A 26,408-nucleotide genomic window follows, 5' to 3' on the forward strand; every position below is an offset into this window, starting at 1 on the left:
GGAGGCGGAAGAGCAAAGAAATGTGCAGCACGGAACACGCAGCAAGGAAAGAAGCGCTGGCATGGCGGCAGCTGTTGCGAGAGAAGTCGCATGCGCTTAAGTGTCGGAGTTTCCAGTTTAATATCGCAGATTCTTCATTCTCAGTTGGGGAAACTTAAAACTTTACAATGAAGAAAACTAGGTGCCTTAAAATTGGCTATGTTGCTTAGCACAGCATCATAGTGAAAAACCACCAGTAGCAAAGAACAATCTTCTCAACATTACTCATGATTACGAGACAAGTAGGGAACTTTGACCCAAACTGGTTTTGCCTAAGCACCGTTTGCATAGTTTATTTTGGGCTAAGCAGTTGAATGCACTGACAACTATTGTACGGCTAGCCGTTGCAGCAGATCTGTCATGTACCTCTACGCCACGAGAGCATTCCGCTGTCTGTATCTAGTTACTGGCAAGCCCTTACCTCCAATAAATGAGTGCACACAGTAGCTCAAAGCACCCGTACGTTTACTGTAAGCACATACACTTGCTCAAGTCGTGTAAGACGAAAGTGTAAAAAAATGTCAACCCATCAAAACTCTTTGCATGGGTAAAGAGCAACATACTGCAATGGCAAACACCTACAGTCAAAAACGTAGTATATTCAATAAAAAATGGGCAAGGCACATATTGGCATTTTCAATACTCAGGCAAAAAGCAATGTGACTTCTGGGCAAACTAGTACCTAATTTGCACTCCAAGTTCCGACATGGGTGGCCCTTAGTACCAAGGGTGGCACTTGGTGCCAACGAGGAGGAGGAGGAGGAGGAAAAACTTTATTTCCTCAATGAGGGAGGGGGATAGAAAGGGGAGACCCCTGAATATCCTAACAGACTCACAAGAAGCGTGTCGAAACTACACAAAAGGAAGGGTAGGCAAAACGACACTCAGGATCCTCAGCGAGGGGACACCCTCGGGGAGGAGAGAGAAACATAACATAATTTGGATACCAGGCCACGCGGGGGTCTGGGGCAGCGAAAGGGCAGACGAACTAGCTCGAGGGCTTACTATCCGAGCTGGGGGGTCACAAGCCCCGGAGGAGCTCTGGACTAGCCTAGGGGCTGGGTACTCTGAAACACTAAGTTTATACAGGGGCTAAGATACAAATACCCCCCACCACACAAAGAGCTAAGCAAGGAAGAAGCCGCAAAATGGCGGAAGCTACAGACAGGCTCCTTCCCCAACTTATATATACTAAGCAAGATGTTCCCGACACAATACCGTGCCACATGCCCTTGGTGCGAAGCGAGGCCAACACTATACCACATAACATGGGAATGTGACAGAAACATATCATTCCACAAACACGACACACCAAGTGCGGAGCAATGGGAGAGCCGGCTCACCAGCTGCGAGCTAGAGGCCCAAAGGGCACTCATAGCACACGCAAGCGAGGTGGCCAGACTCAGTGGAGCCCTGGACTAGGAGACCACCCAAGGCTAAGGAGGCAACCTCAAGACTTGAAGACGACCTCCACCGCAAGCTAAATCTTAGAAATCAATAAAGTTTCTACTCACTCACTCACTATTTCCTCAAAAGCACGTGTACATGGTTCCGTGCTAGATGGCCATCAATCCTCGACTGACGGTGACCTGGGCGGGCCGGGTCTGGGCTAGCCAACACGGTCTCTCACTATTCAAGAGAAGCAAGCTTTAATACTTTCCGAGTGGCATCGGTAGGCTTTCTCCAAAATAGAATGAAGTATGCTCTTTACACTTACGGCGGCCCTAATAAAAGGTGCAGCATTTCAGATGAAGGAATGACGGCACAATCTCTGGTTAGGGAGACCAAATTAAAGTCAGCAAGGTCAATGTGGTTTACTTGCATCGTGATGACACGACATTGCTACTACTGCTCCTCCCACAAAATTCAGCTTCCTTGGCTCAGCAATGCCATAGAAAATACTGTAGTTTTATTTACCTTAAAAAACAATGTAACTGCATGTTTAAAACATAGTAGTAAAAATGAAAGCCATTACCAAAAGCTACATCCATGTGAAACTTCAGTGCAAACAAGGCAGTGGTTTAGCCACGAGAAGCAATAATTTGTGTCCCCAGATTGAAAGAGCACTTGTTAAGACGAGATATATAAAACAGCACAGAAAAAAGTAGTTTGTAAAGTTCAACCTGCAAAAGTGTTTTTGTTGCGTAAACGCCACGCAGCAACCAAAGGCCAGCCACACTCAATGTTCTTATGGTACAAGGTCTTTTTCGAGTTGAGGTCTCGCAGAATGACTGTCAAGTGCACAGGTGATGTCACATTCTGTAAGTCACTCATGACCACGACAGCGCTAGAGTGACGCAACAAACTGCCACCAGAAAACTGTGCTACTTGCAAGTCTACGTGTATGTCGGGCGTGCAAGGTACAACAGCTGCAACTACCACCATGCTGTTGCAGAAAACTTCTTTCTCGCAAGAATATGCGATACGTAGGGTGTGCTCTCCGTCACCAATTGGAAATTCCTCATTGGGTGGCAGACTGCTGATGAACCGCCAGAGCTCGTTGTTTTGGTCGTATACTTCGCTGTCCAAAATTGGGTCGCTAAGGGAAAGGTCACGAGCAATGTCATACTTGACCACCGGCACTTGCATACTGGCAAGCTCGTGCCTTTCAAAATCCTTCAAGCTCTGGCGAATCACCTCGTGAACACTGGCAGACTTGCCGACATGCTTGATCAGGTGCTCCATAAAAAGGCCGTTGTGATGACCGGCCACTTCGACGGCAGAAGTGCTGGGAGACGTTGCGTAGACGACAATCGTGTTTCTCCGAACATGCTGCACTTCGATTCCGTCGGTGCGAGATGGTGCTACTGTCGGCGCATTTGATTGCTCCCTGGCGTCTCTGCACGCATCCAGCATGATAAGGTTCAGGCTACAAGGCGCAGCCCTTATTTCTTTCACAATCTCCTGGAAACACACGCACTCATCTGCAGCGGCGTTGTCATCGCAGTCGACTGGCTGAAAATAGTCCCGACCTGGTGCTTCCTTAAATCCGTGCCCCGCGTAGTAGAACACGCTATACGAGCCAGCTTTCAGGAACTGACGGAAGATGTTCAAGGCGTCCAGAATGTCCTTTTTACGCAAGTTCTTGAATGCAATAATGCGAAAGTTGAGCGCTGCAAGCGCCTTGGCCAAGCTCTCCGCGTCATTTTCGGTTAGAGGCAATGTTTCGTCGTGCGGATAACTAGAATTGCTGATGAGCAGGGCGACCTTGTCGGTCGCGGAAAGGGGGGCTAATTCTTTAGAAGCACTGTCGTGGGTGGTCACACGCTTCACGATGACTTTACAAGGATTAGAGAATGCTTTCGAACCCCGTATGTTCCAGGCACAGCAGGTGTAGCTTCCCGAGTGTTCAGGAGTCAAGCGGCGAATCTCTAGAACAGGACCCGTGCAAGCCGAATGCTTGCCACTGAGCGGCTGGCCGTTGAGGAACCACAGATAATTTGGCGGAGGAAAAGACGAAGCACGACACGACAGCCGGAGCACCGCGTCAGCACTAGCTTCCAATTTTAGCCGCGGCTGCGGATGTTCCTGAATGACAACCGGCTCATCAGGCTTGAGAAGAAGCAATGCGTCGAATGCATTGACAAGTTCTAGCCACTTTATAAGATCAGCGACTGACACAAAACTGCTTTGCAAAGCAAGGACGAGGTCGTCAGGCGACGCTGGCGAGAACGTTGCGCTGAGGTAGTCTTCCGGAATAACTGATCGCAGGCTTCTCCACAGTTCGTTGGAACTTAACGCTCGTATCAGTTGGTACGTTAAAGGCCTGTTCAACGACAGCACGTGACTCAGCAGAGATGACATAGTTTACAATACCATCAACACACGCATTTCTTAACTGATTCACCTGTGTCCACGAAATGTACTCGGAAAGCGGATCGGGACCGGAAAAACAAAACAACGCGACCACGCCTTGTCTTGTTTATTGGCCTGGCTCGAGTTGGTTTCTAACACCAAATAGCGTTGAGGGCTTTAATTGCGGAAAATTGGGTGTAATCTTCCTTATTTTGTACATTACAATATAAAAAGTTGTTAAAAAATAAATTGTGCGGTTCACTTTTCAGAAGCACGTTACGAAGAGCACTTTTTACTGTTTGAAAGGTATTTCTCTCTGACGTCCTGTCAATGACCAACGACACTATTCGCGGGAAAGCATTGTAGGTTTCGTTTGGTGGCGGGGTTTAGGCGCCTTGGTGACTTCGAGTTAGCAGAATGTCCGGCGGCGTTGTTGGAGACTTTCTCGACTCAGGGGATCGAGATGATTTTTCGAAAGATCACAAGGAAGTGTTTCTTGACGAACTCGGGGTCTTTGGAGTGGAGGAAATCTCTCCGAGTTGTCTGTCGAAAAGTGAGTGTGCGGCATCGTGGCCCTTGTTGAGTCAATTTTTTTACCCCGCAAACTATTGAGTACGTTTTGTATGTATGGTGCCGTTTGTTTATTTCATACATTTCGCCTTCGCAGTGAGCGAGTTCTGCTTGGTATACCAAGCCGCCCCGGAGACAATCGCGTCGTCATGGATTGCTTTCAGCATTAAAAAAGGCATCCACGTCGGTGACATTACTGTGCCCCTGCTCGAGCAAATGGAACAGGAGGTAGACAAATTTTAGTGACTATTTGGCACCTTTACTACTTGGGTAGTTAAGCAGTGTTGGTCGTTGTGTACGATTATACATTTTTTTTTTTTTTTGCACTGCAAATTAGGTATTGGCCAAGGACAGCTCAAAGTCCTCTGCTAAGACACCCGTTTCGAAGAAGACAGCACCAAGGATATTTTCAGTGAACGCAAGCAAGTATGTATCTTTGTAATTGTAACCATACATGCCCGTGAAATCGGTTGAACATTTTAGTACAATGAAACCAACCAACATACGCTAACCGTAGCGATTGAGCGTGTAAATAGTATGGTATCCAATCAATCATGTGCACTTATTCGGAGTGATGAGCGAACGTACTACGCGAAAGCTACGGGAAACTATCCCAGTTTTCTTAAGTTAGCTGTTGCAGCTCGACTGTAATTAACTCTGGCCTTGTGGCCGTTTCCTTCAGCTGGATATTTCGATGGTGGTCAAAGGGGCAAAATAAATGCATCAGTATGCGTATAAAAGTGCGTATACAACTTGAATGTACCCTGATCCCTAGCCCAAGTCCAGCCTACCTGTTGCTGGCTGCTTTGCCATCCTCAGGCCCTCTGTACATGTGATGAAGCAGCTGGTCTGGCCACAACAGCATCTAGAGGACTAGAAGGAATCAAGAGAAATTTCTCTCATGTGCTTTGGGGTTATGTTCACAGCATGATATGCTGTATGTCCTCTGTAAACACCCCAGAGAATAACTTCCTAGGCATATCATACATCATTTTAAAATGCCAATGAAACATCCGCACAAGCATTTGTAAGAGATTGTCCGTTAATAGACATTCACTTGAATTTTGTGGTATGATCAGAATGTTACTTTGCGCACATTGCTAATAGGGCAACAGGTGACTTTCTGTGAGCATTCACTATACAAATTATACAGGCTTGCTGTGCCATCACAAGGATACAATTCAACTCAACTGCATGTGGCTTGTAAGTAGGGCAGAAAATGCATCAAAGAACCCCTTGAATGAGTCTTGGAAAGCGCATCCCGCAGAAGCACATGTTACTATCTAATACATTTGCATAATGTTCGTGCAAAGACAGCAGGGTGAATTATTATGGTTTTCCTTATAAATGGTATTGCCAACACGCCGCCGTGATGGCTCAGGGGATATGACGCTCAGCTGCTGATCCCAAAGACGGGGGTTCGATCCCGGTCGCGGCGGTCGAATTTTAATGGAGGCGAAATTCCAGAGGCCCGTGTACTGTGCGATGTCAGTGCACGTAAAACAACCCCATGTGGTTGAAATTTCCGGCGGCTTTCACTACGGCATCCCTGATAGCCTGAGTCGCTTTGGGACATTAAACCCTCAGAAACTGTCTGTATTGCCTACATGATGCGCTCACTTGGATTTCTTGTTTTCTGCTGTTACAGGTTCATAACTGAATCAAGTAATTTTGATCAACAGGCCAAGCACCACTGGTACTAACTGGAGGGCCTCATGTGTGGGATATATAAGCTTGGCAATAGTCGCTGTTATGTGGATACGAAATTGGCGTGTAGATATTGCACAGCTTCTACTTCATGGTGTCACTGTGGCTTAGTGTGTTGCATATGTTGGTCGTTTGACTTGATTGCTACACGAAAACTTTATACTACTCAAGCCATTCTATTGGGCTAACTATCTCCATTTCTGTCACCAGTTTTTTAAAAAATATTTTGCTTCACCTTTACAGAAGATGCAGATAAGGTCTAAAAATATTTCCCGCATGTTTGTGTGTAGCCTAATTGCTGACAGGATTCCTGTACGAAAAAATTTACTGAGTGATATTCTGTAGATGTCCATTCTGAGGCAATGGGGACATCCGCGTGGCACAGAATGGACAAAATGTCGATATACAGAAACATCCCCTAATCACTAAATATTTTGGGAGGTACTTTCTGCGAATATCTTCTGGATGTAAAGTGGTTGTGTGGTTCACAACCTGCTTATGAGTGGTTTTTGCAGATCTAAAGTACATTTATCCCTTGATTGACACTGCTGTTGTTAGTTGTTCAGGGTGTCATTTCAAAAATAAAGTGCTAAAGCTTTACTTCCGGAAAATAGCGGAAAAAAAACAGTGCAACAGCATTATAGTCGTCTTGAAATAAATAAAATGACTTTTAAACAACGGTATAAACACCCCTCACGACCGTAGGGAAAAGGGAGATCTTTTTTGTTCTCAAATCCATGCATTCACACTCGCTTCTTATTCCTTGCTGTGAGCTATTTGCTTCTCAAACTTGCCATCACACTATTGCTTTAGTGGAGTACCATAAATAACTATGCCCTTTTCAATCTTTGTCCATAGCTATGATGCTGGGGACGATATTTTGGAAAGCTATGGTGCCAAGAAAGAGGTTCGTGAGTAGCTCAGCCTGACTGGTTTAATAACTGTGCAACGTTACATGCAAATTTAAATGGGCCCACGTCTGCTTCTTTACAGGGCTTGAAGAAACAGCAAACTACTCCCGAACTTCCAGCTAGCAAGCGTTTTGTGTCGTCGAAGGGAAGTCCCTCGGTTGTCTTCTCACCATCATCATTCTCCCCCAAATGGTGACCTTCTTATTATGCTATTAAAGGTGCTAACTATACCGAAGAAATTAAAAAAAATGAATTAAAAAAAAAACAAGCTGTTTGCTTGCTTGCATTTGTGATGTTATGCGCATGCTACTTATGTTCCTAGAAAAGCAGATTTTTGGACATTTAAGGTGATAAAGGGAAAAAATTGAAGTTGGCCTCTATTGAGTGGTTGCAACATCTTAAGAATAAAATGGCCATTTTCACTAAAAGTAGAGCTTTATACGCTAGAAAAAGCCAAAAAATTAAAAAGAGATATCGCATCCACCCCTACTTTTGCAAGCAAACTGCACTAATATCAATGCCGGTTTGTGGTTGCGGATCTCTGATGCTAGGCTGTACCATCATTTACTGTGAACTGTTGATCATGGAGTCCTTTTCATTATTGACATTCCGAGCCTGATTTGACTAGTGAAAAAAAAAAAAAAATCCATTTTTAAATCTAATTTTCAGCCACAAATGCATCTGTGGCTGGTGAACAGAGATCACCACAGCCACAAGGAGCCATAGTACCAATTTTTACTAACCGCGAAAATTAGATGAAGTTGTCCTCTTTACTCTGTCCCAATACAACTTTACATGACTCTGACAGAATCGGGTAAAATTTACAGAGTAGTTTGCTCACAGAAATGACCATGAAAATTTGTCTCATCAATAGCTGGCACTGCACAATTGAGTTGTAAGTTTCTGTAATGCAAAGGCAAGTGAAGAAGAATGATGACAAAGCTTCATTGAACATGATTCTCTTTTAGATATATAAAAAAAAGAAGCCATCAGTCACTGAGGCCAGGAAAATTATAGTGGAATGTAACTTTTTTCTTTTTGCGGTGGTTTTGCTTACGGTGGAGAATTAGTTGTGTAGACATTTAGGTAGCATATAATTTCATAGAAAGAAAAGACTACCATGCCTGTCATGGTGTCTATGAAACTTTCTCTGAAATTATTTTCTGTTTAAACAATCACTCACTTGTAAACTTTTCACCCTAATCAATGCCACTATGAAAAAATAATGTTTTCCTTTGGCTTTCTTTGACTTCTCTGTGTGTATATCCTAAGAAGCTCTTAGGATAGACACTCAGCCTCTTGTCTGATTCTGGTAATAGCACTTGCATCATTCCATAAATTATGAAGACTCCATGCCACAGTTCTATTTCTTTTCTTTTTTTTGCCTCACAGCATAAACCAGTCAGCAAAATACTCTTCACGTTCCACTTCTGGTGATGTCATTGCGCACTTGAGAAACCAGGAGAACCCAGTCTGGACGTGCAGCAGTAACCTGGACTTGCGAGTTGGTTTGGCCCACACTGGTTCTGTCTGCAAGCCTGACGTTATGTACATGTTTGAAAAGCTCCAGGTCAAAGCTGGTTGCCTGCTTGACTCAGCGACAGATCTGGCTGAATACTACCAGAAAGAAGAGATGGACGAGAACGAAGCTTTTGCTAACATTTCTGAGCTGATTTTGGTAAGTTCATCTGGCCATGCCAGTAAATTGCTGTAACGATTTGAACTTAAAAAGAAACTCCAAAGGATTTTTGGACATCCAAAGGATTTTTGGACATTTTCAGTTGATGGTTGGATTATATTTCTTGGGCCTCCTTCTTTGAGTTGTGATAAATGTTCTTTCTATTCTGAAAGCCCATTTTGAGCTTTAAAAATAGAAGGCCCAAAGTTGTTTCAAATAGAAATAGCCCACTAATGGGTTAATTTGGCCCTTCAATTTTTGCATTATTTTATTAGCCAAACAATTGCAAAAAAAAAAGCAGGAACCCAAAACCAAAACCGGCTTTTGATCAGCACATGGTATCTCAAATGACCAGCAAGTGATATTACAGATAGCGTCAAGAAAGCTATTGTGTGAACACTGAATGCCTAAACTGGTGACTGTAAGTGATAAATGCACTTATTATATGTCTGAAATGACCAAAAGCAAGCTGAAAACTTTTTTTACTCATTAAACACAGGGCGAATACCAGTGTATGGGTAGCTCATGATGTCACAAATATAAGGTTGCCTACCAAATCGCCCCATTTGAGGCCACATAATGGCAAATTGCTGCTGCAAAATTCAGTATAGATGGTCAGCAGACTGAGGAGGACTTGCAGTAAATGTTTTGGTAAAATGTGTGGACCTTGGAAAAGAACCAGCAGTTGTCCTTTAGCCCTCTATAAAGTGCAAGCAGTATGGATGTCTCATCTCCATACATATGGTAAAATTACACTAACAATGATGTCACATTCAACCCATTCACCCATAAGTTATGTAAAAAAAAAAAAAGACTTCTTAAAGAGACTTGAAATGCAATACGTTTCTGTACCTTAGTCTTTTCTGCATGCAAGAAAACTTGTATTAGCATTGAAAATTATTTCAGTAAGTATTATGGGGCAGTTGTCTGAAGGAAAAGGCTTGAAAGCTCAACGTTTTTTCAAAATTTATTTTTCCTTGCAAACTGAGCTGTATTTATGTTTGCATGAATCTGTGCTTTTTGCACAAGTTTATGCAAACTAACACTTCGAACTAGCCAACATCAAGTGTTTTAAAAGGCTGTCCTTAATTTCAACTTGGCATAATTTGAACAGATTTCGTGTCTCGCTCAAGTTATCGAGAGTCGACTGCATTTTAGTGATTATCCCCCGATATGACGGTCTAACCCAGGCCCTTTGTTTCCAGATTTTTTTTTTCTTCAGAATTTGGGGAATAAAAACGGCTATATTTTTTAGTTGAATATTGGGTACAAATTTGGCTCTTCTAAACACCGTCTCATAATCTGTGTTTTTCCGGGTTATTTTTGCCTGTGAGAATACTGACATCGATTGTTCATGATAGCGTGAGATATAAAATGCTTCGTTGTTGGTTATGCTCATTAAGAAAGGCTATTAATCTCAGGTTATTCAACAGAGATGTTTGTCTGCGGTCATTTTGTTGTGGAAATTATTCTTATGAGTTCCCTTGTCTGTGCTACACATACGAGGTCTGTTAGAAAAGTATCCGACCTTTGGCTGAAGAAAATAAACTGGCATAACTGGAGCGTTGGAAACCTAATCACCTTCAAAGTAGTCTCCTTGGGACTCCACACACTTCTCCCAGCGGTGCTGCCATTGTTGGAAGTGTTCCGAAAAAGCCTCTTTCGGAATGGAGTTTAGCTCAGCTGTCGTTGCAGCCATAATGTCCTCTCTTGTCTGAAATCGCGCTCCTTTCAATGTCCTCTTGACTTTGGGAAACAGCCAGAAGTCGCAGGGGGCCATATCACGAGATTTAGGAGTCTGTTGAACTACAGTAGTCTGGTTTTTCACCAAAAAAGTCTGAATCAAGTGCGAGGAATGTGCAGGAGCATTGTCGTGATGGATGCGCCAATTTCCTGTTGACCTCAACTCCGGTCTCTTGCGCCTCGCAGCATCACGTAGGCGACGGAGGATGCCCCTATAGTACTCTTTGGTCATTGTTTGACTCTGTAGAGTGCGTACTCGTGGTCTGCCACACAGAGGGAGTCAAAGAAAGCTGTCAGCATCACTTTGACATTGCTGCGCACTTGGCGGGCCTTCTTTTGTCTCGGTGACATGAAATGCTTCCACTGTGACGACTGGGATTTGGTTTCCGGGTCGAACCCGTACACCCAAGACTCGTCACCAGTGATTATGGTGTTTATGAAGTTGGGGTCACTGTTTGTGGAATCTAGCATATCCTGTGAGACTTCAACACGCAGCTGCTTTTGCTTCGCCGTGAGCAGCTTCGGCACAAATTTCGCCGCAACTCTCTCCATGGCCACATCTTCGGCAGTAATGGAATCTGCAGGAAAATTGCTGATGTCCACCTCTTCCGCAGTTTCTCGGATAGTCACACGACGGTCCCGCATCACCACAGCGTTCACTTCGGCAATGACCTGGTCATTTCGGCATGTTGATGGTCGACCGGAGCGTGGCTCTCTCTCCGCCGATGTGCGGCCATCTTTAAATCAATTGTACCACTGCTTAATCTGTGTGCTGCTCATAACATCGTCACCGAAAGCCGTCTGAATATTCCGAACAGTTTCCACTCGGTTATCATCCGGTTTCTGGCAAAGTTTGATGCAGTAGCGCTGCTCCTGTCGCTCCGCCATTTTCCTGGCAATAAAAAACCGACGAGAGCACTGCGCACTGCCTCACTCAAACGCTCCACCCCAGCGACTGACGCTATCGGCAGGCGGGAAAAAATTTATGCATGCGCACGAAGGTTCAAGGTCGGTTGAGGCAAGAGCGCTTGCGTCATATCCATCAGGTGTTCGCAAAAAAAAATAAAGTCGGATACTTTTCTAACAGACGTCGTATTCCTGCCTTTGCCCATATTTTGCAAAAATATTTTTCTAACACCGCAGCTGCTATGCGAAATGTAAAAAAACAGCATTAAATCAGGATGTTGTTAGCTGGGTAGAACTTCGTACAAACGCAATGGTGTCAGAAAGATGCTGGATTTGTACCTGCATGTTAAGTTTTTCATTCTAACCATTACATATACTTTTTAAATTTATACTGAAGTGAAACAGTGTTGCTGATGACACACTTTGGACTGTATCAAAGACATGTGCTAGGCTCTACATGGTTCCTCTTGCTCTTTACACTGCTGTGCTAAATTTTCCGGAAGGTGGCTTTCCAGGCATAGGTCATTTTAAAATAATTTTTTACGAAATCTTCTTGGAGAGCAAATGCAATTAGAAAGTAGGTTTTACCTGAAAGCACAGGGCCCTGTGTATTCCCAACTAGCAAGATTCCGTATCTGCTAAACTACCGCTCACCTGATTCTATGCTGCCCTCTGCTGTGTTTGGCTTCTCCTGGAATCTGCTCCATTGCTCTGAGGGCCCATCGGTCATTTCCTGTCCCATGTCGATCTCCTCTTCTCGACCTCAGCTAGGATATCATTAATCCACGTTTGTTCTCCAACCCAGTCTCCTCTCTTCCTGTCTTCTAACATTACCCCTATCGTTTTCCCTTGCATAGCTAGCTGCACTACCCTCAATTTAATTTGAATCCTTTTTTGCCAACCCCCAATTTAATAGAAAGGCTTGAATTTAAACAGACAAGCAAAATGTATATCAGCAAGGTTCTGAACTCCTTGCGTTAATGCTCTTTCTTTTACAAAGAAGAGCGTACAGTCATCATGTTCCTGGACATTTCAGGAGGATAGCTTTGTCACCGGAAGGGTCCTCTGTGACAGCTGTGGGAAGATGAATGCGAGCTCGCTGATCCTGGAAGGCAGCGAGAGCAGCGGCGGCCAATCGGTCAAGCTGGACGTCTCCAAGCTTACGCAGTACTCACTCTTTCCTGGCCAGGTAATGCAGTAATCTCGTGCTGTGTGGAAAAAGTGTGGTCTTATAAACAGCTTGCATTTTAAAGGGACATCTTTACATTTAAAGGGACATCTTTACAATTTTTGTTCTTGTTAAAAATTCATTGCTTGACCCTTTGTGACCGCAGTGATGCCCTAGTAGTTTGAGCATCCGCTTCGCATGCGGGAGGTGTGGGGTTCGATCCCCAACAATGCCAGGTACCCACCGGTGATACAATGGGTACAAGCTTTCCCCTGGCCTCATGCTCAGCTTCTTTAGGGTGAATTTCTTGGGGGGATTGGTCTCTGACTCTACCTTGAGTTGATAAAAACACCTTGTGCAATGGCGCTCTTGGGCCACAGATGCCCCTGCGCCATAAAAATTCACTATCGTCGTCATCATCATTGACTCTTTGGCTATGTTACTATGGCTATCATCATTGGCTATGTTGGATGCTCATTCAGCAGTAATAGAAGCATTTGCTGCCGAGAAAATAGGACTGAAGTATGGATCCCCTTTTCTTTCTTTCTTGATTAAAACTTGTTACGTCAGTAATAAAAATGACTCTGTGATCACCATGTGGAAGTAAATATGGAATTTTGGGTGAATGGCTAGCCTTGGAAATCTGCAACCAAACTAAATACTATTGACGTCATCGCAGTTTCCTTGTGGAAATGGCTGCTAGTTGCAGTACCGGAGTTTCATTTTCCAGCCTTTTCTGGCTCGTAAACATTCATTTTCAGTTAAAGTAGTCTTTTTGTCATTAGACTACGGTAATCTGCTGATGCAGGCTAACTTCAGATTGCCCTCAGTGACCCTGTGAGACACAGCCTGACAGTGCAGGTGTGTTTTAGTGTAGGATCAAAAAATGCGCTCGCAAAGACATGACTGTGACATGACTGTGACCTGACTGTGACTGTGAATTTTATGCTGCTGGGCATCCTAAACCAGGAGTTTAGATGGGGTAGGTATTTACATTCAAGAAGAAATTCTCATGAAGAGAGATTGCTGATGGTATTGATTTTTGTATCTGCGGAAAAACAGAAGGAATACACTTGATTATAACATTACCAAACTAGGGGTTTGTGCATGCAGTTTAATGTAGCATAATGACACTGACAATATGCAAGGAACTTCAGAGATGCTCTTGTTCGTATAGTCCCATCAGAGGTAATTTTGCAGGACACTGGTTTTGTTGAGGTGACACTTCTGGGATTATTCTTGGAGTAGTGGGCACAGGTGCTTTTGTTTTGCTATGCAGGCCGGACATTTACTTATTGCGCACTAATTTAGCTTAATTAAATTTGCTTCCAGAAGTGTGCAGAGTAATGCCTTTGAGAATTTCATACTCGAAGACAGACCCATACATTTTTATTCTGCCTCATTTGTTTGTCTATGTGTTTATATATGGCTACACATTCTTTTGGCAGGTCATTGTTGGCAAGGGGACCAATCCAACTCAGGAGACACTTGTTCTGAAGGAGCTCTTTGATGTAAGCTTCTTCAGAGTTACAAAAAGTGTGGCATTATCTTATGCAGCTGACTAATGACTCATTGCCTTCTTTTTTGTGTTTGTATGTTCTGTACTGACGTGATTCACACACTTATCTTTTCCGCAGGGAAAAATGTTGCCATTCCCAAGCCAATCACCTGATCTAAAAGGTATGCTTCTCTCGTAGTTAGTCTTATCTAGAATCATTCCATGGTAAACGTGAATCTCAAAATAATTTGTACTTGAAAGGAACTAGTGGTTTCTTGGTGGGCAGAGACCACCAACTACCACGGGTTCGGGCTTCATGCAAGCCGTGATATTGAAGTTTTGTTTGAATTTTGTGGAACTTGAATCAGGTGGAGCCTTCTTAGTGCCTTTGGCGTCGAAGGGGCCAAAGCATCACTTCGAATAAAGAGGTTGTTCGAATTAGATGAGCCAGTGTTAACAAAGTCACATTATACTACGGCATCAGTGTAAAATGTATATAAAAAAGAAGACAATAGTCACTCAAACCAGTGAAAGCTTAAAAAAATTCTTTTCTTTTTTTTCACGATTAGAAGGAAAAATCAATTGCATGACATTTCAGACAGAAAATAATTTTTTAGGAAGTTCTATGTGACATTTGTGGCATGAGGGACGTTTTACAGTCAAACTTCCTTATAACGAAATGGATTATAACGAAATAGTCAATATAACGAAGGAATGACGATTCCTCTTGGAAGCTCGGTCTACATGGGCTATGGCGAAGTTAGGCTATAACGAAGTGATCGCTGGGCCTTTTCACCTTCATTATAACGAGGTTCAGCTATATCTCCTTTGTCTACTGTAAAGGCCTGTACTCTTGAAAAATACATTAATTTTTTTCCTATCATAAGAAATTTATACTATAAAATGCAGTGATATCCGTGCTAGATAGTGCTGAAATGCAAAGGAAGCTTTTAAACTGCTTAGTAAAGCTTGAAAATTTTTTATTTTATTTCAGAGCCTCTTCATTTGGTAGTTGCTGCGGGGCCATACACCACTTCTGACACACTAAGCTTTGAGCCATTGGCTGATTTCACAGCCTACGTCATGAAGCATCAGCCTCACGTTTGCATTATGGTATGCAGAGCCTTCTGGTCATTTGTAATGGGCCACTTTTTGTGCAATTTATTCATGTGAAAGTTAAAGAGCAAAAATCGCGAAAAATAGCTGCACATAGCTCAAGTTGTGTAAATAGCACTTGTAGAGCAAAACAGTGTTAAACTGGGAAAATAATGAACTATCAGCAGGCAATGAAACATGAACAATATACTTGTAATGCACGTACAAGGATACAAAAAATATTAACTACTGGAGAAGACACACAGGCAGGGTGTACTAACACGTCATGAAGTGTTCTTCACTTCATCGAAATGTAAATCAACTGCTCTAGTATATTCAGTCTTCCCTGATCTAAAGTCTTCAAAAACTATAGACACAATTTTATTGCATGTTTTTGTCTTTCAAATGGTGCCTTAGAAATTAGAATACATGGATCACTGTGTGGTATTCACCTACGATGCTGTCTTGGTTTCGGTTTCATCAACCAAACGATAGCTGTGACGTATAGTTGAACTTTAGGTCATGTGAGGCATGCAAAAACGGCAGTATAAAGGCTGATACATAGTTTTAACTCACTATAGTAATTAAACCCGCCTGCTTCAAGAGCTAGAATTACAACAAACGACATATCAGCTGTAATATCATCTTTTTTTTCATGCCTCACTTGACCTAAACTTCAACTGCATGTCACATTCATCGTTCGGTTGGTGAAAATGAAACAGAAACAGCGTCAGGAAGAAATTCAATTATAAATAATTTAGCGGTCTTAGGCGAATACCACAGGGTGCTCTGAGTACACCAGTTTCTAAAGCATCATTTTAAAGAAAACACGCAATAAAAAATATGGTGTCTATAGTGCTTTCATGTTCTGCTGTTTCCATTTAAGTTGTCTTGTTCACGCTTCATTTGTTGCTGATATAGTACACCTGCCATCAGTGATTCAGGGTGCATTGCTTGTGATTAAATTGTGCAATGCGTAGCTCGCATTCATAAAATTATTTGGCTTATATGTGAATTCCAAGCTGCGTGCAAGCGTGGAGATGATGATAATTTTCTTCTCTAGCATTGGGTTCCTCTAGCATTGTGCCAAGAACAATCTGTGGATGCCAAACGTTGAGGCTGGCCTGCGCTTCCATTCACTCCGAAGCCGCAATCACACAGTCGTTTTTTCAGTCTGGGTGCCACGAGTTTGGAACAACAGGAGGGAAAACTATTCTAAACGCAATTTTCTTAGCAATAAATGAATCTCTTGTTGCCCGAACAAATGTAAACATAGCCACAGGGAGCCTGACAACTGATTTTTGCTAAGAAAAAAAAAATTAGGTTCTCAGTTTTCTTTGAAATAGCAACATACCTAGTTCATACAATCAATTTAGGGCTGAAAAGCATACATCATGATTCTTGGCAGCCTTGATTGCCATGCTAGTTATTTTTTAAAATTGCTGTAAGCTGCAGAGTGTGCTCGCTAAGCCGTAGCAGATGTCATCAGTTTCTTGTGATAAAATGAAGTTGTTTCTGTTGCATTCTTCATTCCCAGTAATTAAACTGCTGCACAGTTGAACCTTCAAATATTTGCGTATTAACTTTCAGATGGGACCATTTGTAGACTGCCGGCATGAACTAATTCAGGTTGGTACACTTGCCCATGATGGGCTGTCCTAGACCTTTTCCCTTCTAATATTTTAGTATATTACCAGCCATTACGCAAGCATAAGCTGTGTGTTGACAATGTACCTGGACACCTAGATTCCTCCTGCATATCATACTCATATACTACACATGGGTTCTCAAACTGGGTTCTGGGGAACCTCTGGGTTCCTTGGAATGCTTTCTGTGTTCCCCAAACACCTAAATCCATGCATGCTTCAGCCGCCACCTTTCCTTTACCCACTTTGTTTAAAGACTAATCATACTGTAATTGTTAAAAGCAGATTGGTTCTGCAATAAAACTTGATTTGAATGCAGTAATGATGTCATTGGTGAAAAGTTCAACATCAATCTTATGTAATTCAAAAGGTCTGTAAAATTTTTAAATAAGCTGGATTGAATTGGATCAATGGATAGAGAAACCTCCTGTCAGTATGGCTGTCTGTGAGATAGTTAGCCATTAGTTAAACAGTTTCAGTTAACTGAGAAAATTTTTGAACTGGGCTTTGCTAGGTAGTGGTTTAACTGTGCTTGGCAGCTTCAGCACAGTTGTTTTTTTTTTTTGTGCCAGTTGGTCGAGCGCGAAACATTCCTATTAATGGATTTATGTTTTAAGTGTTTTACAATCACCTTTTTTATTTCAGAAAGGGAACCTTCCTGATACATATGAAACAATATTCCAAAACCAAATTGATGCCCTAGCTAATGCATTACAAAAGTGAGTAGCTTTCTTAGTGTGCTTGGAGCACTTCAAGCATGAAATGTTTTTAGCTCTTATTTTCTGCAAACTCGGACGTTCCCTAGCTTTTTTTGCGTTTTTGCAGATCTGTATTTTCCTTTGTGTAATTATGTTCGCATACTGCACAGCTGTGTCATAATCAAGTAATTATGCTACAAAGATTCGTTTGTTTGGTTTGCTGGGGTTTGACGTTCCAAGTGACTCGGGCTATGAGGGACGCTGTAGTGAAGGGCTCCGGAAATTTCGACCACCTGAGGTCCTTTAACGTGCACTGACATTGTGCTACAAAGAGGCTGTCTAATTCTTCTTGCTGCATGAAAGGGGATAGAAAGAGAGAGAGAGAGAAAGGTATCGGGAGGGCTACTGTGAAACCGTAAGAGTGTAGGTTTTTCTTTAAAAAAATGCTTGTTCCGTCATTTTCTTTTGCATTTTTTGTTTACAGAGCAAGAACGCAGGTTGTTCTGGTGCCTTCAAACCAAGATGTGCACCATGACTATGTTTACCCGACTCCGCCGTTCAGGCTCGGAAAAAAATATGAGGTACGCACACCTGTCCAGGTAGCGTATTCAGTGTGCGTTCATGCCTCCTGGATGAAAATGGAAACGCTAATTGGAAGCATTAATGTTGGCATTAATGGAAAAGCACTTTCCCAACTTACTTGCATTTCTAGCTGGAGTGGCTGGAAATGCCGTTTCCCTCTCTGTTTCCAGTGGATGTGTACTTCATAGTCCAGCTGGAAATGACATTCTGCAGCTGGAAGCAGAAGACATTCTGGCTGGGACTTAATAGTTTCCAGCTGGAATTTCATGTTTTCTGGTTCCATAATGCAACTGGAAATTGAAACTTTCTTCATTTTGTCTTGTCATATTAAAGGGACAGTTAGGAGAGCTCTATTAAAAATTTTTTTACAGCAAAATCCGATAGTTCGGCATTTCATTGCTTTGTTGCCACTTGGCTAGCAGTGAAAGATGCATTTATTTCTAACAAATTTGGATTCGAAGTTGAAAAAGTTTTTCCCGCCGCTCTGATTCAAATTTGGGAATCTCTTATGACGACACAGGACTAAGTGACGTGAAACATGACGTACACATGACGTGCGCAGACTCCGTGATTTCTGGCGGCCAGCAGTGCGGCCTGGCAGCAGCCGAAAAGAAAGCTACCGCCGGCCGCACGAAGGCATCTATTGGCTATTGCGGCCGTCGCTATCGTCGCTTCGTTTACGTTTGCACCGGCGTTTTGCCAGAGTTACGATGGTTCCCGTTCTTGAAGTCGTCAACAAAGTTCTAGCAAATAGACACTTTTAGCATACCATGTACCTTGTTACCGCTAGCGGAATACCGGGAGCCCGCCTACCACCGGAAAACGCGCTGATTGGTCCCGATGCTTCAGGAGCACGCGTAGCTGCGGGGCACGTGGCTCCATCTGGCGAGGTCAAGGACATTTGCGCATGCATTGGCTGCGCCTCAGGGATTTGTGGCTTCTCGGGTCCTAGAGTTGCTAGAACCGTTGGTTCTAGCAACACTGCTTTGTCCTATGACGTCATGAAGCTCGTACTTGCGAGTTTGGCCTGTGGCGGCGATACCTGTATTTTGGTTCTTGCTCTTTTCTACGTTACAAGAGCTTTGTTGTCAGAATGAGTGGCGTTCTTGTAATCAGGAGCTGGTATTCTGTCGATACAAGCCAACTTCAATTTCTCCTCAGTGTCCCTTTAAGCACTGTAGAGCACTGAATATGCCGTGTCATGCAAGCAGGTTAAATTTGACAGTCAAGTTGAGGGCTTTTTAGATTCTCAACTGCAATCAAATTCGATCCATTTATGCAGCTGCTAGACGGCAAACAGTCAGTAGGCACTTGAATTACACGTTTTTTTTATATATAATGTGACTGATTCATTACTACTCGTCTATAACACGGCTAATCTGCTGTGCATAGTGGCATATAGCTCAAGGCTTTGTGAATGTGTATTTATTCTGCTTACTCTCTGCAGTGAGGTAGATAGGCAGTTTTTGATGTTGGGAGTCATTGTGGGCTTTTGGCAAAACTCTGGAGAGATTTCCCAGTTGCATTTCTTCATGCTGTTTCTTCTTCTTCGTTGTTACTTTTTTTTCAGAACGTAACCTGTGCTCCAGACCCGTGCCTTCTTGACATTGGTGGCTACATTGTCGGTGCTACCAGCGTAGATGTCCTCATGCACCTGGGCAGGGAAGAGATATCCTTGTAAGTTGTACCATGTAGTTAGGGTTTACCATGTACGCACACACACACGTACACACACACACAAAGGAAAGAAAAAACAAGGGAATAGTATTGATATTTATACCCGCCACGATGGCTCAATGGTTATAGTGACTATAAGAGCTGCAGTCAGAGGTCCCACAGTAAGTCTCACACCCCACAAATATGTCACCGCATGGAAGTCAGCTCTCTCAATTTCCTATGGCTGTTTTGCAGAAAGTCAACACAGTTTCACTGAGTTTGACAAATCTTTGTGTAATGGCCTTGCGTGTTAGAAAAATACGTGATTTTGAAAATGCTTATTGTGCCATTCAAACTTTTTTGTATGCCGGAAGAATTTGGAAAATTTGCACACCCCTATTATTTACACAACTTGGGAGTCTCCACACAAAATGGGCCATATACCTATTGTTCTGAATTTGTGACATACCAGTTTTTCTCATTTTAGCAGCACTAACAAATTTCTTATAGCTTTTGAGTGTGGGTACATTAGTTAGCCTAATATGGAGGTAATAATTTTTTCTTAGATTCCGTCATAATTTGGGCACTAAAGCGTTAAAGGACCCTAGGCGGCCGAAATTATTTCAGAGCCCTGCATTACGCCGCCTGTTTTGCTCTTCCTTTTTTCGCTCTCTCTTTCATCTTTTTCCTCATGGTCTGGTTCAGGTGACTCCAGAGGTTAAGGCAGTTATGCACATACCTCTCCGTTCCTCATAACCAGTTGTTATTGTTATTGCATTGTAATTATGATTTGTGCTCAGCTTTCTGCTGGGAGCTCACTAGCAGTTTCCAAGATTTGTTGCAGCTGACAAGTTGTGGGTTTGGACTGTTTTCCAGGTGCTCTAAGTGGATTCTTGCCAGTTAGAACCGCCGGTTTATTTGAACTTATGCCTCGGTACCGTCCACATCAAGCTATTAAAAAGCCTCCCCTTGAATTCAAATTCCATTTTCATCTTTAACAAATCTTCAGTCTGCTTTGAATTCGAATCATCGAGGGTCGACTATACTGGTGACGGCTGTGCTTACTTGCCCGGATGAAATGTCTGTGCTATAACCATTAATGACAGAGTCTGGAATAGTACTGCTGCCATTATTCTTTTGTTTCTTCTTCACGAGATACGCATGTTTGAAGTTCTGTTCATATTACTGTGTTCACTTTTCAGCTCTCCAAAGTTGACCGACCGGCTGTCTCGTCTTACGAAGCACGTCCTAACCCATCACAGGTGAGACAGCTTTAATGATTCAGAAAGGGAAGTTGTTGAACAAAAGCAATCAGATGATTAATTCTACAACTATGAGTTCGGTGTCTGTTTGCTGTGTGCGTTACAGCCTTGTTTATTAATTGGTCAATATGCATGCAATGTTCAGTCTAATAACATGCATAGACGCTGTGAATTATATTTGTTTTCAGGCTAAGTGTTGTTGGGGAAGTACTTTGTGCGGCTGTCTACAAATTCCTATTCTATTCTACTCCTATTCTTCGAAAATTTCGAATATCGAATTGAATATCCTATTATTCGATTGTTAGAACAAATCAAATAGTGTATGTGTCGAAACGAACCGATTATGTGCGTAACTTTTAAATCTTTACAGAATAATTGGCACGAAGTTTGAATAAGGCCCACTGTTTCATTCTTCGACGACTGTTTCAAAAACAAGGCCCACACTGACCTCTCGTACCATCTTGCTGTGATCAGTATGTGCGGGATGAAGGGTTCAGTGTTACAATGCAGTCCATTGATTTGGTAGTGTTCATATACAATGCTCATACATGGTCTATAAGACTGCGTGGTACGGCAAGGCACGGGCAAGTTCAGCAAACCGTCTTGATGCCCGATCTCGGAGGCCATGACTCATATGTAGCTGTCCCGTGTCACATGACCTGAGTGGCTCTAATTTATTCTCGTTCATCATGAATAGCAAAAGGTCATTTTTCTATACATATAACTTGAGAGCCATAAAGTTAATATACCGAGTTAGTGCTGCGATCCTTTTGTAGATTAGTGTTGTGTCTTTTATGAGCTCTAGCTTTAACTCCATTAGTTACAGCCCCGCTGGCGCTTCAGTGTGTCGCACGATTGCTCATTAGTACGAATTTTTGCGCAAGTAGCGAATATTAGTACAAATATTTGATTCATATTCATTTCTGGCCTACCACTATTGGATTCGTATTCTTCGATTTTCAGCTGTACTATTCATATTCGATTCGGTTTGGTGAAAGTACATAGCCCTACAAAAGAATGGTACGAGTTGCGCAATAAATTGCTGAGTTATTAGTAAGTTTTCAGGTCCAATAAGGAAGGTTTAGTAAATGTGAGGTCTAACCATGTACATATAATACAATTTAGCGCAGTAAATGTGTCCAGCCACTTAGAACGAGAAGTCTTCCAAATTTGCACTTCATTCATTTTCAAAGCTTGGATGCCTGGTCTGCTATAACTTTCGATTGGCTCAGTGATTAGCCTTGGTTAAACAAACTCACAGGACACTTACCAGTCAGTAATGCCTATTTTCAGCTCTAGCTGGCACGGGGGACAGCAGGAATTTCAGAAAATGGAGTTTAGTTTGAGGGAGGTTTTGTTTCGAGATGTGGTGATGATTTGTGTGGGCGGGTGTGGGGGAGGGAGTCTGTTTATAAATCTCTAAAAGCCAACTGGAACTTTCATGTTCCCAGTCTGTTTTGTAATATCTCCAGTTGTAATTGCATTTTTAATGGGTGACAACAGTGTTCAACAAGCATGGCGACGAGAACGTTTCCTAGCCGTTAGTTTGAGTCACGTGTTTCTCACACAGCTTTTACCCGCTGTACCCTCCGTCCGAGGACATCAATGCCGACCTGTCTCACCTCGATGACAGCGGCCGTCTGACCGTGACTCCACACCTACTTGTGCTGCCTTCTGACCTCAGGGGCTTTGTAAAGGTAAGCGTGAAAAGTAGAGCTCTTTGTAGAGGCTTCGCAAAAACTGTGAAGGCAGCGACTTACTGTGCAGCATGTGTGTCAGACCGCTAGCAGTGATTAATAGCAAACAGCACTAAAGACGAAGACAGAAGGCAGAGGAAACACAGGACAAACGCCTTCTGTCTTCTTCTTTTGCGCTATTTGATCTTAAGAAATGTTTCACCAACTCTTCTGTTTGGCCATAGTGTTAGCACCGAGATTGTGCACTGCAGTGAGAGCTGTCTGCCTCGGCTGCCTTGGAAGTTATCAGTTGACTAGGATTGTGGATACTCTCAAACTCCATACTTCTAACGTTCTTTTTTATTACTCTCTATGGCATGCATCCACTGCTCCAATATGCAAACTTAACTCAGCAGAGAGAACATATTTGTGCTGGTTGATGCTGCATTGTGCACAGTGAAACTTCGTTAAGGCATTCCGTGCAGGACTGTGCAAACACTACTTGCGAAGTGGCAGGACCCCCTGACCAAAAACAGCTGGAATAAATCCACTGACCCGGTAAAGGATGATGCACGAGTTATTTCAGGAAGGAAGGAACACACAAAGCTTTTATTCATGTAGGACCACAGAAGTCCATTCATTAGGTCTGTCGCTGAGGCGGTCTCGTTGCTGCTAGAGCAGCCTCAGAAGCACTTAAACCAGGTCCCAACTGCTCTATTAGGCCCCACATCTGGACAAACAGGCAAAGCACGTCTAGCTTGCATGCAGTTTCTCCAAATGGTAGGGCCTAGGCTGTATTTAGCTTCCTTGCTGGAGTTGCTTCCATTGGATGCTGTTTCACGTTGACAAAGGCAAGAGTGCTACTAATAGGGCCACACAGGAGAAGTCTCAATTGCACTGCCTATGTCTTCAAACTAGCAAAAGATGAGTTTCTTCAGTGCCTTCCCGCTGCAAAACTCCTACATAGAGCCCTTCCCGAGTGCTGCCACTGGTGGTCAGTGTTTTGAATTGTATTTTGTCAGTGTTTTGACAGAGTTTTGAATGAACGAAACGTGCACTCTGAGTGTGCCCAAGTGAGCGGTCACTGCTTGGTTTGATGGGCTGCAAAATAATAATAATAATAATAATGAAAAAATGGAGGCTACCTTGAAATACACAACTTCATTGGTTTCCCTTCTTTTTTTTTTGCTTTGTCTATGCAATGGCTCAGTGAAAACCCCATCTGAATTGGCTGTAGGTGGCCTGCCTATCACTCATTGCAGATCATGGTGCACATTTTTCATGTTCAGGAAGAATGTGCTCATGCACTTTCAAGACTGTGCCAAGAGTGGCATCTGCTGAGAGTGGCACCTACCACTCACTTTGAGGCGGTGAACATGCACGTTTCATTCACTCAGGACGCACTTTACAATGACGCATTTTTAAAAAAAAATATTTCGGGGCTTTCTTTAATGCTGGAATAAAAGGACCACATAGAAGATACTTTGCTACAAAAATCGTATTGGTTGTTTGGTAACACTCTCTACAACTTAACAAAATCCGAGTGACCCTTAGGTGAATGTTAAAATTTGCACATAATTAATTTAAGCTAATTAAGCTAAATTTAAGAAATACTCTGAGGAGCGATACACAACCGGAAACAGTATGCCATTGGTTTCACCCAGCTGAGCCACTTTTTTTTTTTTTTTCCTTGGTTCAAGTTACATGAAACGCCCTGTATATAAGTACCTAGTGTCTTTAGAAAGAACTGTCAATCGGTGTTCTTGAAGATAATTTGGTATTCCATCTTTGTACCATTTAGTACTATATTTGTGCGATGAACACTTGCTAGCCTGGTGTGGTGGCATTGCTTGCCTTGAAGCTTTTCTTTTTTTATGAACTGCGCTAATAAAGGAAAAACAGTGAAACAACCAATTTGTCAGAGCATGAAGCTAATCACGTGTGGACTTTCTCTCCTTCTTTCAGGATGTGGAAGGCTGCATCTGTGTTAACCCCGAGCACCTGACGAAAGGTGTTGTAGGTGGTTGCTTTGCCCGTATTCTGGTGCAACCAGTCGACCAAGAGGCATACACGGGAAGCATGGCAGCAAGGACAACGGTGGAAGTGGTTCGGATATGAAGCTCCTGTTGGTTTATTCCCCTCTCAAAGGACATTTTGCAGAGGCACTTGAAAAACAAAAAAAACTGTATTTTTGTACTGCTTTGTACTTGTATTTTTTAATACAAGACACGTGTTCACATCACTAGATCAGTAGCAGTTACTAACATGCAATGGGTGGGATAGAGGTAAGAAAAGAGAAGGAAATAAGTTTTCTGTGCGCTGTTTGCAATAGGAAATTCTTGCAGACTTGCTCAGTCTTGCATTTTAATGGACTAGGTTAATAACATTCGATTGTTAATTCCACTTTCAATCATATTTTCTTGCTTTCCCTATATTACCAGACATACTGCTAGAAACCTTGTCTCAGTCTGCCGAAATCAGCGCTTTGGCTGCACTGATTGTATGTGAACCAGATGTAGTTGAAAGCTAGTTCAAAGCATATGTTACTAGATAGAAGCAGGAATTAAAGATTTGGCAATGTAAAAAAGATATGAAGCTTGGTAGTAACCGATTCTCAACTGCTGACCTCAACTGGGGCTTTGAACGCTCACATTTGTAACCTCTGGCCTGTATGCACTATCGTGGACAAAAGTAACCGACTCCCTCCAAGTTCCAAACCATGCCACACTGCATGCGGGAACCATGTCCGGTCTCGTTGACACCGATCTTGTTGACACAAAAGCAGACTCCCTCAAAATTCTCAGCACTGCCCTTGTCGCACGCCAATGGCAATAATCCACTTCGGGTGCACGGAAGTCTTGTCATTGCTACTGCACGCGACACGGTGCTCTTGCTGCTTTCCTCAGTAGCGCTATCAGACGCACAGCAACCCCATTGTCAGCAGTGTCGAGAAGGCAGGTTGCTCACCTGCCACCTAAGTCACGTGACCTAGTGACATCATCGGAACCTGCCCACCAGATTGTGAGCAAACTGCCCGCCGTGGCAGTTAACTTAAAGGGAAACTGCATAGGTTTTAGAAATCAACGAGCTTAAGAGGGTCGAATCTGTGAAACTTGTAGGTAAAGCATGCGAAGTCTTTTTGGGCTAGCACTTGAAATAGTGAAGTAATCACCGATTAAAATCCAGACGCCCTTCAAACTTCTCCGCAGCGCACAACACCAAGTGGGGGGCGCATGATGATGTCATCGAAGGTATCGGTACATTTCCAACACACAAACGCCTGCTTTGAAGGAAAAAAACCAACGTCACCGAAGGCGAACCTTGCCGAGAGTTGTTTGGCAGCGTCTAAAGCGTCAGGGCAGGGTGTGGCGGACGACAGCAGTAATTTGAAATCATACCTTCCATGACGTCAAGCTAAGTTTCTGTGCACACCTCCGGTGCATTGAGGAGAAGCGCAAAATTCAATCGTCGATTACGTCACTACTTTAAATGCTGGTGCAAAAACACTTGGCATGCTTTACCTACAGCCTACATAGATTTGAATCCTTGAATATCGCGAAATTCTCAAAAAGTGCTGCAGCTGCCCTTTAATGACTGGTCGCGACAGAGTGTCGACGAAAAGCAACCTGGGTCTCACAAGCCCCACCACGGTGACTGTGTTTGAAACAACCACCTGCCAATGCAGTGGCTCATCGCTCAACCGCTTAACTCTGCACCAGGAGGAGAGAGAATGACCAATTCCGCATATATGGGCAGAACCTAAGCGACAGAGAAGGAA

General features: G+C 43.0%; 2 protein-coding genes and 1 long non-coding RNA gene across 4 annotated transcripts; 1 reads left to right on the forward strand and 2 right to left on the reverse strand.

The window, feature by feature from the left end:
- Nucleotides 1-487: 487 nt before the first annotated feature.
- LOC149371628 (mucosa-associated lymphoid tissue lymphoma translocation protein 1 homolog) lies at nt 488-3,945 on the reverse strand. The gene has a single exon (XM_089565881.1). It carries the CDS (start codon nt 3,841-3,843, stop codon nt 2,158-2,160), a length of 1,686 nt encoding a protein of 561 aa, XP_089422007.1. The 5' UTR covers nt 3,844-3,945; the 3' UTR covers nt 488-2,157.
- Nucleotides 488-3,947, reverse strand: LOC149371629 (uncharacterized). Its single transcript, XR_016286903.1, has 2 exons — nt 3,887-3,947; nt 488-1,668 (listed from the first exon to the last, which is right to left on the reverse strand). It is a non-coding gene; the product is annotated as an uncharacterized LOC149371629 (long non-coding RNA).
- A 209-nt stretch (nt 3,948-4,156) lies between these two features.
- Nucleotides 4,157-24,826, forward strand: PolA2 (DNA polymerase alpha subunit B). 2 transcript variants are annotated; one of them, XM_089565882.1, is made up of 17 exons: nt 4,157-4,387; nt 4,502-4,632; nt 4,742-4,830; nt 6,970-7,018; nt 7,105-7,214; nt 8,415-8,700; nt 12,386-12,538; nt 13,966-14,028; nt 14,155-14,197; nt 15,010-15,128; nt 16,701-16,739; nt 17,402-17,475; nt 17,939-18,035; nt 19,607-19,713; nt 20,895-20,954; nt 22,525-22,651; nt 24,596-24,826. In XM_089565882.1, exons 1-17 carry the CDS (start codon nt 4,252-4,254, stop codon nt 24,746-24,748), a joined length of 1,836 nt encoding a protein of 611 aa, XP_089422008.1. In that variant the 5' UTR covers nt 4,157-4,251; the 3' UTR covers nt 24,749-24,826. The 2 variants fall into 2 exon arrangements, with proteins under 2 accessions (XP_089422008.1, XP_089422009.1); XM_089565883.1 differs by lacking the exon at nt 12,386-12,538.
- The last annotated feature ends 1,582 nt before the right edge of the window (nt 24,827-26,408 follow it).

The sequence above is a fragment of the Amblyomma mixtum genome, chromosome 1 (genome assembly GCF_055824585.1).
Source record: "Amblyomma mixtum isolate Tamu chromosome 1, ASM5582458v1, whole genome shotgun sequence".
NCBI classification, from domain to species: Eukaryota; Metazoa; Arthropoda; class Arachnida; order Ixodida; family Ixodidae; genus Amblyomma; species Amblyomma mixtum.